Source organism: Coffea eugenioides, chromosome 3 (assembly GCF_003713205.1).
Source record: "Coffea eugenioides isolate CCC68of chromosome 3, Ceug_1.0, whole genome shotgun sequence".
In the NCBI taxonomy this organism is placed as follows: domain Eukaryota; kingdom Viridiplantae; phylum Streptophyta; class Magnoliopsida; order Gentianales; family Rubiaceae; genus Coffea; species Coffea eugenioides.
In genome coordinates, this window is record NC_040037.1 from 1,808,838 (window position 1) to 1,823,676 (window position 14,839).

The 14,839-nt window shown below is 38.6% G+C and overlaps 2 protein-coding genes across 2 annotated transcripts; one reads left to right on the forward strand and one right to left on the reverse strand.

Annotated features, from left to right (window-relative positions):
- Positions 1-165: 165 nt before the first annotated feature.
- On the forward strand, positions 166-7,678 carry LOC113765397 (zinc finger CCCH domain-containing protein 58). The gene is made up of 7 exons (XM_027309559.1): positions 166-688; positions 877-1,022; positions 1,332-1,394; positions 2,876-2,995; positions 3,106-3,444; positions 3,532-3,849; positions 6,506-7,678. Exons 1-7 carry the CDS (start codon positions 592-594, stop codon positions 6,902-6,904), a joined length of 1,482 nt encoding a protein of 493 aa, XP_027165360.1. The 5' UTR covers positions 166-591; the 3' UTR covers positions 6,905-7,678.
- A 1,332-nt stretch (positions 7,679-9,010) lies between these two features.
- Positions 9,011-10,024, reverse strand: LOC113764948 (ethylene-responsive transcription factor ERF086). The gene has a single exon (XM_027308994.1). It carries the CDS (start codon positions 10,022-10,024, stop codon positions 9,011-9,013), a length of 1,014 nt encoding a protein of 337 aa, XP_027164795.1.
- Positions 10,025-14,839: the final 4,815 nt, after the last annotated feature.

Consider the following 14,839-nt stretch of genomic DNA (forward strand, 5'->3'; position numbering starts at 1 on the left):
CATCACACATCACACTTCTCACTTCACACAGCACATCATCAAAGAGAAGAGAAGATGGAGAGAGAGAGATGCATCATAACACACTACTACTTTTTTTGGTAGCCTAAGGTGAGAGAGAAACTTGAGCCAAAAAGCACTTAAAAATCTCCCAACCAAAACACACACACACACACAGAGCACACACAGCACACGGACTCTCTCTCTCTCTCTCTCACTCGAACTCGTATGTGCGAGTGTGAGAAGTTAAAAGAAAGAAAGAACAAAATATAAACAAAAAAGCCACACTATATAAAACGCACACCCTTTTTCTTTGCCTTTCTTCCCTCTCCTCTGTCTAAACCACCAAAAGCACCGCCCCCTCAACCCTCCCTCGATCAAACCCACTCCTCAGCTTACTCCCCACACACACACACACACACACACACTAACACTACTCTCGCCTTCTTCTACTGTACTTTAGTACCTATATCTACATATACGAGAATATACTATCTATGTTTCTGTGTCTGTGTATATATTAGTGTATGTCTGTACATAAGTAGTTATCAAATAAAGGGAAAACTGTGAATAGGTGTAAAAATAAAGGGTACAATGGAGAGGTATAGTGGGACCCAGGCAATGGAGGGGGCGGCTACGGCGGATCCGGTGGCGGAATGGACGGCCCCGAGTGGGGAAACCGGCCTAGAAGGTGGAGTTACAGGAACAAATAAAGATGCTCCCTTTTTTTTTTCTTTTAATAAATTTTCATTTGATCATGCATTTTGTTAATTTCATGCGAATTTTGGCTGAATTTCGCGAGGATTAGTTAGTGAAATGTCTGGATTCTCAGTTTGGATGGTTATCAAATTTGTGATGAATTTTCTGTGGGAAATGCAGAGCCTATGTGGCAATTGGGCCTTGGGGGTGGGCCCGAACCGTACCCGGAAAGGCCCGACCAGGCCGATTGTATCTATTACTTGAGGACTGGTTTATGTGGTTATGGCGCTCGCTGTCGGTTCAATCATCCCCGTGATCGTACCGCGGTAAAATTTCCTCCCCCCCCCCCCCCCCTTATTTTTAGGTCCAAATCGAGTTTTTCCTTGCCTTTGTTGTTGTGATCATTCAGTTGAAGCTGTTTAGTTTGTTTTCATAGTCTTGATTTCACGTGGTTTTTAGCGGGTTTTTCTTAGATTTGATCTTATTAAGCTTAGTCATTCAATCTTTGGATTTCACTGATTTTCGGGCTTTGTTTGAAAAAAGATTGTATTTTTTTTGGATCGCATTGGATTTAGTTACGAGATTCAGATTTTTCACATGCATTGGTTTAACATGATGATGGTAATTAATGTTAGGCGATGGGAGCTAGGGCCACTGCAGGAGAGTATCCGGAGCGAGTGGGTCAGCCTGTGTGCCAGGTATTTCCATTTAAATGCTTCCTCTTTTTGTTCTTGTTGGGATACATTGACTGTTTGTTAAAGTTTGAAGTCAATGAACGTGAATTAGCGTAGTTATGCTTGGTTGTCTGCTCATTGAGGTTTGTACAACTTTCAGCTCCTTTTTCAGCGGACCACATTTCGTCATATTCTGTGTTTGGTGATGCACTTGTTGCAAACTTTCCACACGATCACTTTTAGAATGCATATTTGCTTGATTCTGTGATCTACTGATTCGTTTGTTTGCTGTCTGTTCTAGAGAGTGAGATCTTTAATGAGTTGTCATGATTTTATCTTTTGTTCCTTTTCATTCTTAGTTTAAATCAATGGGTTTTTAGTGATTCAAGGTTGATTGATTTGGAAAATGCATTTGCTGAATCTAATATGGTAAAGAATCTTTCTTAGTGTCCAAGTATAACTGATTGGACTTTAATTTAATGTATTCGTTTTTTTCCTCTTTTTGGTTGATCAGTATCTTTGGATAATATGTTAAGAGTTCTTGACTGCATTACCCTCGTGGTAGTGCTTCTCTTAGTTAAGTTGAGATAGCACACTTAATGTGTTGGTGCATGTATCATCAATATGGCAGGTTATTGGATTAAATACCTTGATGAGTTTTTGCTTGTGAAACTTTAAACTGGTCTTTTGGGAAGTGTACACCTTGTGCATTTTCTAGGTCATCTGCGCGTTGTCTGTCCTGGAGAAGAGAGCTACAAGGTTGGATTTCGTCTTTTTCAGTGTGTGGATATCATGAAGTTCTTCTTCTTCTCTCTCTTCTTTTTTCTTTTTGACATATCTTGCACATTGCTATTCCCTTTCCTTTAAAATTTTGAATTCTAGTTATCAATGCAGATCATCCTTCTTGCTCGTGTTAGTTTTGTTTTAGTGTTTTAGGTCAAGTTAGAAGTCAGAACTCAGTTCCAACCACAAACTCCATCCAATTTTCTTCACAAGTTCTTTAATCTACATACTGTATTACACATATATTGGCATGTTACTTTTTGGATTCTGAGCTCCAGTGTTGTTGATTGCTGTGTGAATCTTGTACGTAAGGGAATAGAAAGCTTTCCTGCTTTAAGCAAGGCTCTTTCATATTTCAGTGGAATCTGGCTAAACAAGTTTTTTTTTTTTTTTTCCGGTGTTTAACTGTTTTCTGTTTGTGAAAAAGCTATAAAATTTATTTAATGTTTAAAGATAGATTTTTGTACATTCTGCTAAATATTTATACATCCATACGCAATGTTTGTCATTTGATATTTCTAGTACCACATGTTGATCAGTCTCCTGGATTCTAATGTCTGTTATTGAAGGAAGGTGCTTTGCGCAAATAAATGAACTTTGAGCTTTTCCCTAGCTTTTTTGCTGCTGTGTTCCTTTGTAGTTGATTTTGCAGAGGCACGATCATGTGCTTTTGTTGTGAATTTCTATCTCACGTTGCTTCTGTTCTTCACTAAATCTTGTAGTTCTACATGAGGACTGGAAATTGCAAATTTGGTGCTTCCTGCAAGTATCACCATCCAAGGCAAGGAAGTGGATCTCAAACACCAGTGAATCTTAATTTTTTTGGGTACCCTTTGCGACCGGTCTGTACTTTGTGCCTTTTCCTTCTTGATGTCTTATTCATTTTTAGCCTTTTGATTATCAATATTTTTCACGTATCCTTCTGACCTAGCTCACAAAGTTCTTGTCACAGGGTGAAAAGGAATGCTCATATTATGTGAAAACAGGGCAGTGCAAGTATGGTGTCACCTGTAAATATCATCATCCACAGCCAGCCGGTGTTCAAATGCCAGCACCAGCGCCTGGACCTGGACCTGGACCTCTGCCTGCACCAGCAACTGTACCTGCGCCTGCTATTTATCCTCCTGTGCAATCTCCTTCTGTGCAATCATCTCAACAGTATGGTGTAGTGCCTGGAAACTGGCCAGTTCCAAGGCCTACTCTATTTCCAGGTTCATACATCCCTGGTACATATGGTCCTATGCTGCTTCCCCCAGGAATGGTTCCTCTTCCGGCTTGGACTTCTTACCCAGTATGTGCATTTGAGCCTGTTTGTTTTGTCAAAATCTTTTCATATTTGTCCTCATTAAAGTGTATTGACTAATGTAAACTTTTGTAGACACCTGCAAGTCTTGCAGCCACTGCAAGTAATCAACCTGCTATGGGAGCTGGCCATATTTATGGAATAACTCAGTTGTCTCCTTCAGCTCCAGCATATACAGGACAGTATCTATCCATTCCACCTGCTGCTGGTCCTTCAGGAAGCAGCCAGAGGGAACATGCTTTTCCAGAAAGACCTGGCCAACCTGAATGCCAGTATTACATGAAATATGGTGACTGTAAGTTTGGGGCTTCTTGTAGATATCATCACCCGCCTGAATTGAGTGCACAGAAGGCAAATCCTGTCCTTAGCCCCATGGGTCTACCTCTACGTCCGGTATGCCTTCTCAAATTGACACTTAGCTGGGGTTATGTTTCTGTCATTTGAAATTGTGTGGAAGTTGCAATTCCTTGCCCAAAAATTTTTAGTTAGTTCATTTTATTTTTCTAATTAACATTAGCAATATATCTACATGTGCATATGTTGAAAGTCTCTTTTTTTTAGGCATGAAATGTTTCATTGATGTTTTCGTAATAATGCAAGCTGTATTCACTTAGATCGATGGAACACAGGAAGTTCCCTCTTCCTGTCATTCCTGCTCTTTCTTCTTGTGTATCGACTATTTTTCCATGCAAACATTCTTACTTTGAATCTTGTTAAGCTAAAATTACTTCTTATTCTCTCTGGGACACATCTTAGTTGTGAGGATACTGGTTTATCCATGGATGGTTGTACCTTTTTTTTAACTTTTGACAATCAGTAAGTTGTCCATTTTATTTTCTCACTAGCTTGGGCATTTTGAAATGTTCAGCATGCATGAATCTGAGATTCATTTCAATTTGTTTGGTTGATACAGCTTTAGATGCACACTGGATTTTATGTAATTCCAGGTATGCATATTTGTTGTCCATCTCCATATCCCCAGTGTCTTGGTTTTGCCCCCTTTCACTGTTTGATGTATCTGCATCCAGTGCTTTGTGCTAATTTTTTTCCCCTTGTCATGTCAAATTACCCTGAACTACAAAAAACTTATAAAGAAATTATTTATCAAAAAGGAGGAGAAATTACTTGTATAGTAAATCTGGCTTATCAGCATACACCCATATAGTAGCACTAGGTGGTAAATGGTTATTATGCTTCCTTTAATAAGTTTACTATATGATTAGTGGTGTATGATCAACAATCATAAATATAAAATTATCAGTTTATGGTCTGAGCTATAGCATTTCAAGGGACACCAGAAGCTGCAGATTGTTGTTGCAGCTGAAAACATTATCTGTTACCTTTTTTTTAACTTCTGAAAACTGCTGGGTTTGAATTCACTGGTTATTTTTTGTTTATTTTTTTCACAGCACTGTTTATTGAAAGATTGTTAAATATTTGTAGGTGAAATCCATCCAGGACTTAACTGTCTTTTCTGCATGAGATTGCAGAGAAATATGGTCAAGTAATAAAATGGTTGATAAATCAGAACTATTATGAGCGGAATAGACCAACCTGTGACCTTTGTTGCGAGATGGATGTGGTAATTTGAAGTTGAATAAAAAAGTAACTATGTAGCAGTAAGTAACAATTAGGAGTTGAAGCAAAGTAGTCAATGCATTCATAAATTCTTGAGATTACATAGTGTAAAGCCCCAATAGAATGAGTCTGATAAAGCTTTCTAAGCTTACAATCTCATATGCAAGATCATTCATGTGAGTTGGAAAGAAAGTTGAGCTTTTTTTTCCCCTAAAAATTGTTTATGTTAGGCTAAGTGTTTTTTCATGCCAAGGATGATGGTAAACTTTTTAGTTAGGATGCCAGTAGAGGATGGAAATTTTGCTTCGAGAGAGTATATCTGAAGTTGTTTGCATGCTTGATACTTTATGATGTAATATTTGTTTCCATTTTCTTGGTTGAGAGTGTATGTAAAGCAGTCAATTTGTGTTTATCTTCACAGGTATAAGCTGCTACGGTAGGTGCTTGCAGCTTCCTAAATAATCGCCTAACATGTTTATTTTTGTAACAGTTTCTACCCGTAATTGCTGATTTATATCGCAACATCATACATGAGCTAGGTCCTTCTATGTGATCTTGTCGTTTGAAACTCATGCTTGACTAGTTGCTTATCTATGGAGAAGTCAAATGTGCTCAAAGCTTTAATTTTCCATTTTATTTGATCTGCCACTGCATATTGCTGATATTATTTAACACATTTTATCTGGAAAAGGAGAGCACAAAAAGCTTCTTATTATGCATATATTTGGCAAGTGGGGTGTAGTCAGTTTAAATGCTGGGAACTCACTCTTATGAATTAGATATAAGCACCAGAAAATCATGTGCAGTTCATGAATGATTACCTGTTTATGTGGTCTCCTTTTTCTTTCTTCTACAAAATTTTTATTGAGGGCTTGGCAGTCGGGAGGGTTGGAGCAATAAGAGGGTATAGGTTGGAGGGGTATTTTCATTGAGGGACAATCCGTGACAAAAGTTCTTGTCTTTGTTTTCCATTGGAACAAAGAATTTCTTTGGACATCTTTTTGCTGTTCAAATTGTTTTCATGGCAAAACTCTTCTTTTAGTTGCCAAGTTATCGTTGTTAATCTTTAATCTGTTCTTCTACTGTACATTATTGACCTGTGACTACAATATTCTGTTATTTTTCTTCTGATATACCTTGGTACTGCTCACTTACTTCCCCTTCTGATTCTTAGATAAATGCATGAAGAGTAGATCAAAACATCGTAACTGAAACATAGAAGCACTTGGATTAGCAGTGATTCTTCTAAATTTGGGTATGCTGTATGAGGACTCTTGATGTTCTAAGGTCTTGAGATGCAAATAGACACTCGAAGAATCCACCCTCACGTTCATATTCTTTCTAGCTTTTTCCATAGACCTAGAAACTGTGAAAATTGCAGTTCTCTTGCTATTTTTCCTTCAAGAAGCTTTCTTTTTTCTTAGGATAAGCTTCTTTTGACTGATTCTTATGTTCATTATAATTTCCATAGGGTGCGGCTGTCTGTTCTCACTATTTACAAAATGGGGTATGCAAATTTGGGCCTTCGTGCAAGTTTGATCACCCAATGGGGACTCTAAGCTATAGTCCATCTGCATCTTCTCTTGCTGATATGCCTGTTGCTCCTTATCCAGTTGGATCTTCAATGGGTACTTTGGCTCCATCATCCTCCTCATCAGACTTGAGGCCTGAACTTATTTCTGGATCCAGCAAGGATGCCTTCTCCAGCCGAATGTCTTCTGTGAGCGCTTCCAGTGGTTCTGTTGGTTCATTGTTTTCAAAGAGCAGTATAGTCCCTCATTCAAGCACTCAGCAGCCTGGACAGGGAACCTCTACTTCAAGCGGCAGCAGTAGTACAGTACATGGAAGTGAGGTTCGCACGTCAAGCTGAGCAAAGTGAAGCTAAGCAATTACAATCTTTTTTTGTGGATAACTCTCATGGACCCAGTGATATATTTTTTATGCAAATCACTTCCTAGGGGGCTGTTTCTCATTAGTCATCATGGTTCCATCAATCAGGTCTAGGAGATTGTAGCTCTGTTAATCTGTGTTCATGTATCATTACATGGCCACCATTTCCATTTTCAATAAGCCATGCCCACCTCAAATGATCCAGCAATCTTGGTATAGCTTCATGCTGGTTCTGAATAACAAGAAAATACCCACCTCACATTTAGAAATTCTACACCCCAGCCCAAATTTTGGAGCTTGTTGTCAGTTGTCCCCATTTATATTGGAATCTTTTTCGGAACGAAAAAGATCAGTTTCATATTATTCTTCTTTCAAATTTGACTGCCTTCATGGCCATCTTCAAATTTGGAAACAAGCTTCCAACTTGACTTAGGAATGAACACCAGTATCTCCTTGTTACCCCCTTTTTGTATGGGGCTTTGTTGTGCAAATTATCACATAAGGGAACTGCAAGAAGGCAATGTAAAACTGCCTTAATATGTATAAATTATATGGTTATGTTGTGATATGAACTGGCTGAACGCTTCTCGATAATTTATCTTCAATACATCTGATAAATGAAGATACATCTTTGACAATGTAAGAATTTCTATTTTCATTCTTCCTTTGTTTATGAGGAGATGGTTGCCTCGTTTGTGCTTGTACTATAATTTATGGTCAACCCTCGGAAATAAAGCATCTGGGATTTGGGTCAGGTAATGGCATGTACATTTTTGCACATCGGAACTTGCAAGTATCACATCCATGGCTTCCTCGTTTAGCCTGATTATATGTGCTTAACATAAGGTAATGTTGAACGGGCTTTGGGAGCCTTTTACTTCTTCAGTTGGAAGTTGAGTCCATGGTTGCAATGAGTTATAAAACTGATTTATTTATTTATTTATTTAGTTTTTATATTTATTACGTACAGAACTGCTTTCTTATTGGGGTGTTGTTGCACAAACCCACAGAGTCGCCATATAAGCTTGGTGTTCCTCCTGGTTTTCATCGAGGATGTAGAAAAATTTCCAACTAATTTCCCAACCAAGCTCTCCCTTGAAAGTAACATATGTATGTATAGTTTCTAAAATTTTGGGTTAAACAAGGGTCTGCGACATAACATGCATGCTTAATACTGCACAAGCACTGGGAAACAAGGCACTCTATTAACTGTACGTAGAAGATTTTGAAAAGACGTAGGTAACTTGTATAGAAGGTGATGGATTTGGGTCTTACTAATTCAACTAGACAAATAGGAGGACACCTTTGGTCTGAAAGCAAAACTGGCACAGGAACTACATCGATCAATCTTTGCAAAGTATTGTCTGATTCTTGCTTGTTGCACCCCCCAAAACCAGAAAAAAAAAACCTTAAAAGCGAGGCTAAAGTCTAAACAAGAAATGGCCCCGGATGTTTGTGGTTGCAAGTGGAAATAGCGACCAACCTCCAAGGACCCTCTCTTTAAAGGGCATGGAAAAAAGGGACTATCACTTGGGAGGACGTCTTTTTCTTGTATATGCTTGCGGAGACATGTCTTTGTTTGGCACAGCGAATCTACCGCAGGGAATGTAGGTTGGGTCTTTTACTTGGATAGAGTTATGTATGTTCATATATTCAAGGAAATCGAGTGCAACCAAAACCCTTCCCGGAATTTTATCGTACTACTAGGGAATTACGTAAAATAAGAAGCTACGCTTGTCGTGCGCAAGAATGGAATGCATGTTGCATGACTCGCGAACGTAAAAAAATGCCTGCCCTAGCCCTAGCGGAAAGAAACACTTAACGCCCTTTTCGGTTTTTTGCCTATTTATGAGCAAATGAAGTTTGAACAACAAAACATTATCCGGCAATCGAAAACATTATATTAGTTTCTGATAAATATAGGAAGCTCTAGAGTAATTACATTTTTCATGCAAAGGTCAAAAGAAAAGAGCGAAGAAAACTGGAAAATCAAGAAAGAGAAGCTGCATGCAAGTTAAAAAGAGTTGTAACTTGGAGAAGTTATAGCTCAACTCCAAGTCAGTAAGTTACGAGACAGCATTGGAACTTAGAATAGGGGATATCCCGAGTCAACAACATCACCAAATGCAAATGGAGGAAATACAGAGGAGAAGCCAGCTGATGATGTGGCTGCAGCCATTGACTCGAGACTTGTATTGTCCACGGTTGGATCATACCCCTCCATGCATCCAGTTTCACCCATCAATGGGTTGTTGATCACTGCTGAAAGCTCACAAGAATTCATCTCCCATGACTGCTCGTTTTCCAAGAATCCAAAGTTAAGTCCTTCGTAGCACGAAAAGTTTCCAGGGTTTGTAGAATCCACAGGAAGAACATTAGTCACGTCAGCATCAGAATGTGATTGATTCTCTAAAACCCTCAAATTTGAGTAATTACTCTGGTCAACTGATGTTTGATCAGCATTGCTGTTATTTGAGTACTCTTTGTGATGAGATGGAGGCTTTAAGCAATTATCAGGAACTATGCAGTCCAAGTAGCCTGAGTTGGTTTCACTCCCGCTAGAGAAAAAGAAGTTCTCACTAGGGGATGAACCATAAGAGGACTGAGAACAAGCGTCATTGTCAGATGATATTGGATGCTCTCTGGCCTGAGATGAAGAACTAGGATGTTTAGTAGCATCATGTTGTTTATTTTGGTTCTTGGTCAGCGAGTGCGATGGCGGCAGTATGGATTGGAGATCAAAAGGGCTGATAAGAGAATGGAAATTTGTGTTATCTGAGTATACAAAATTGGTTCTTGCTTGAGTCCCCTTCATGGAAAGTGCTGCTCGATCATAAGCAAGGGCGGCTTCTTGAGCAGTATCGAATGTACCAAGCCAGTGCCTTTCTTTTGTGGTAGGATCTCTGATTTCAGCAGCGTATCGGCCCCAAGGCCGCCTTCTAACGCCAAGGAACCTCCCTGGTTCTGCTTGCTTTCTGCGACCTCTTTTCTCACTAGGTTGGGAAACAGAAGTGTTTCTTTGTAGTAAAGTAAATCCTGTTTGTGTAAGGATTGGTTCATAGAGATTGAAGGGTTTTTCTGGGGTTTTGGAGGTGGACATCGCAGAAAAGAATGAAGAAGATTAGGCCAGAGTTAGAGGCCTGGAGACTGTATGAGAACAAAGGTTGTCTTAAGAGCTACAGCAGAAATGCAGAGATGGAAGGCTGTGAGAATGTGTAGGATGCAGTCCTTAGGAGTGAGCTCTTTTAAAGACTCATCTGATCTCTCTTACAATCAAAGGGGGCAAAAGGACACTGCAACATGTCATTCATCTCAAGACCATCTAGCTCTTTTTCAAAATTTGTACTTTTCAGCATTTTTATGTTACTATTAACTTTTTGTTAGTATTCCATTAACATCAAAATCATTTGTTTTCGTAAATATAAAATTGAGTATTATTGTTAGGATGAAAATGAAGATTCTCTTAACTTTTGTCAAGCACATGCTGACATGCCGTGGTAAAGGTTCGAGAATACTTCTATGGAGCCAAGTATTTCCAAATAACAATTGTTTTTTTTGTCCTTGGCTTCCCTTCCTGGGGTACTCTCTCTAACTTCTAATGTCTTGATTTTGCTCATACGCTTCCCTAAACTAAGATTTATATTCCTTGTTCATTTGCCTCGTGTAATTTACAGTAATCCCTGTTTCCCTTTCACCTTTTGTTCATTTGATCAATATGCATGCATGCATGACTATTAATTAAGTCACTGTGCCAACATAAGATTAATTTAGTGATCCTACAGAAAATCAACCAGCTCATGCATCTCAAAAAACATGTGGTGGATGGTCACTTACTCATTTTTAAAAAAGAAACTCAAAAGCAAAACTAGTTTAGTTGAGGATGAAACAGAGATAAGAAAAGAGCAAAGAAGTTTTTGTCTCCATATCCTTGAGAGTCTCGAACTATTTGAATTTGAAGGTATCAAAAGTGGTAACTTCTATTTAGTGTAGGGTTGCACATGTTTATCCGCGTTATCTGCAGCAAGTTTCCTTCCACACTCTTTGTCTTCTCTATAAATTTTCAAAGGGAGCAGTTAAAGATTAAGTTTAACTAAAATGACTAGCATAAGTTTGAGTGAGATATCGCATTGGCCTGTGTAATGGAAATACAATATCACCAACAAAATGTCAGTATTCAACGACAATAGAGGCAATTCACAAGACCTTTAGGTCAAAATACTTAGCCTTATATGCATGTCATTTCCCTAGGCTCTTTCCGCGTTAAATCTTTCTACATTGTTATTATTTGTCCATATACTGATTGTGGTTTGCTTTGCCCAAGAATGGGTTTTGGTGGCAAGCCATTAGAGGTGGGCAGAAAATGATCTACTCATCAATATCTCTTCAGGGATCGTTTCTGATACCTTGAGAATGACCAGTATGGACTGAAATAATGTAAGAATTTTTGGGAATTTCTATCTTTTCTCAACCAAAGTCTTCTAATTAAGTACGTTTCTTCAACCATTAGTTCTTTTCGTTTTTCCCCTTTGAACGGCTAATCTTGAGGGATTATAACCAATGTTGCCAAACCCAAACTAGATTAATTATTGTTGGTTGAACTTCTTTAACTTGATTTTTTTCTTGAACTAGATACACACTGAACAATGAAGGCAAATAATATAGTCTGAGTCCCCATTCCAAGTTTTAATGCACTCCTCATGACGCTGTTTTGCAATATACTCAATATGATGGAATGGTCAAAGAATGAAATGCCTGCAAAAAGCAATGCAATTACTTATCCAGACCTTGGCGTGACAATCTGGGTGGATTTCTTCGTAATAATATAAACTGGAGAAGTTTGTAACGACGTCTGCTTAGGTTTTACTACAAGCTAACCAAGAGCAAAATTCCCTAGGCCAAAAAATTTTGTAAAAAAAAAAAACAACTTTTTTTTTTGGTCTAAAGGGACTAAGGGAGTCGTGGATCTGTGTCCTTATCTAAAAGGAAGCATAAAAGGCTATAGTCAAAAGAGCAATCAAAAGGTTGAGGAAGACATAGGAAGCCACATGCCCTCAAATATAAACAATTAGTGGGACACTATCGCTCACTAAACCATTTCATCAGCAGTTCTAACAGGACACTCATAACTTTTTCCGTATTGATTAAAGTTTCACATGCCTAATTGGCATTGGGAACACCATAAGCTAATCATATAATCAAACGGGTCAACCCCTTTTTATGTCCCTATCATACCAGAATTCTATAGTGTTTGCCACTTGTTCCTCTTAATGGTCTGCCCCGAATTATGAAAAGCATAAATGGTGGTAACAAAAACAAATTGAAAAATTGAGGACAAGGAGAGCATATTCAATGCATAAGTAGTTGAGTTTTAATGAAAAACAGTCATCATCTTTTAGTCTTATGACCTAGACAAAATCTGGGAGTCTTGACTGATCCACCATAAAAATTATTCGAGAATTGAATAAAAACAGTGACTAGAAAGCAGTCTTGAGGTCATTTCCCTAATAGACCAAAAAAGTGTCATATCAGAAGATAATTATGAAAAATAAGGGATTTTATTTGTTTATTTTCTTTTATTATGGTGATGGATGGAGCGGTCTCAGGAAAGTAGTAACAAAGTTTGAATTGAAAATGATGCTGGAGTATGCCTTCCTTGTATTAAAGGTATGCCACAAGAAGTTTAGAATTTGAATTACATGAATAGTCGGTCAAGCCTCATATGAAAAGATGTGATCCACTTGGTATTTAAGTACTTCAAGTTTATTACTAATAAAGTGCTAAAACTTATTAGTACTGCTAGTATTTGTTGGATGGCAGCTCCTTAACATGCATGAATTTATTTGGATCCCTTTTCTTGAAAAGTAAACACAAAAGTATGGAAAATGTCAAGTGAAGTGGGGGCCTCCTTCTTCCATCCCTAAGTTCCATCCTGACAAGAGAAACTTGTTTTGGTCAGATTGGAATTTTGCACATTCTCCCAAACATGAACATGCACACACTTTTGTTGTAAGATACTTAAGGTCACCCGGAATTTGGGGAAAAAGATTATGACATTCTAAGGACTAAGGACTCTCTGGGAGCCTTTGGACTTTGACGAGACTGAGGGGAAGGGATCAAGGGATTTTGTTTGTCTTTGACCGGCTCAGAATTGAATTCTTATTTCTTTCCAAAGGAAAACTGAGCCCTCAACAAGGCTCCTTGAAGGGTTTTTCTTGTTCCTTTTTCTACTGCTTAATCACAACATTACTACTACAATCCTGCAGCTGCAAGTAGCCAGGGGAATATCAGGGATATTGTTGCTCAGTTGTTGGGATGGGTTGAGACATGTTGTCTCATATTTCAACGTGGTACAGATATACAGACAGTGGAGAAGCCTCATGTGACCATAAAGACTGTTAGATGAACGTAAACAGCTAATTACACTTCTGTTATGAGAGCTATTGTGTAAATTTCACAGTAAGACACAGGTAAACTTGAAAGATTAGGACAGTGCATATTTCACCTCGGGCATTGTATGGTGACGCATGAAATTTGGCTATTTATCCTTCACCATTTATCTCCAAGAAGGGGGCAGCTCAATAGATCTAGCAAAACTTGATTGGATTGAATTTTGAACTAACCAATAAGCTAGCCAGTTCGTATAACTTTCAAGTTTCGCCCCCTCAAGATGAAAATGTAGAATATGAAGGTGTCCAACGAGTAGCCAATAGCCACTTGCAAATTCAATGAGGCGTGTCACTTCCCTCCCCTGCAACTTGTCCCAATTATTAGTTAAGACTTCAAGGCCTCGAGGCTTCAAGCGTGTACTTTTCTCGTACCATTATCGTGGGGTGGGGATGGGAGGCAAGAATCTGCAAATTCACTCATCTGACTCTTATCGGATTTTGCGTGAGGAAGAGAAGATAGCTAGTCCATGAATAGCCAACCCACTTGAGACTCCATGTCAATTGGTATTACTGTAGCATTTGCAGCCTGAGTTCTTTCTTTCCTGATTTCCAGTTTCCATCCTTTTGGTCCCCTATTTAACTGGAGAAACTACGACTACAAGTTCTTTTTAAATTTTTTTTTTTCTAACAAAGAAAGAGTGAAATTTAAGAAGTTGGAGGAGAAAGGGGTTTAATTTTTGGAATGCCTACAAGTTCTTTTGGTCCCCTATTTTTTGTAATTATGTATATATATACATATATAAAATACATATGCATTTGAATGAAGGAAAGCACACTCAAGCTCAAGATCGAACGACGACGGAAGAATTTCCAACAAGTCTAATCAACATATACTAAGAAAATAGGCCTTGTTTGGATTGCTTGTTTCTGTCGGAAAATATTATCGTTTTCCGTGATCACATTTCCCTATCACCTTTTTCCCTCACATCTATCAAATCGTTACAGTAATTTTTCCATGAAAAATAACGAGAAATGCAATCCAAACACAACCTAACATTTCCATAGGAACCATGAGAGCTCATCTGTTGGCCAATTGCAAGTCTGCAACAGGTGCAAATAGTTGCGCTCAATCCCTTCCAATTTTCTCTCTGGCAAGGAAGATAACAAAAAATATCTGCCCAAGATTTGAGGTACGGTGAAATCATGTACGGAAGATCAAAATAATTAAGTCCGAGGAAACACACATCCGGATTGTATTACCAACCGTTCGTCGAACAGGAAGGAAGAAGCCAGCTAACTGTTGACTGCCACACAAGAGATGGGCATGGTGACGTGACACTCGATACTGTTGCCAAGTAATCAAGGGGGCCCACGCAAGCAGACGTGTCGGCTCCTTGGGATTCCACGTCAGCACGGAAGGACCTGCAAAATACTGTACAGAGAGAGAAGGAAACGAAAAGAAAGATCGCGTTGCAGGGTTGACAGAGTTAAATGCATGTGTATTTGTCGAGGGTTTGTGTACTTGGCTA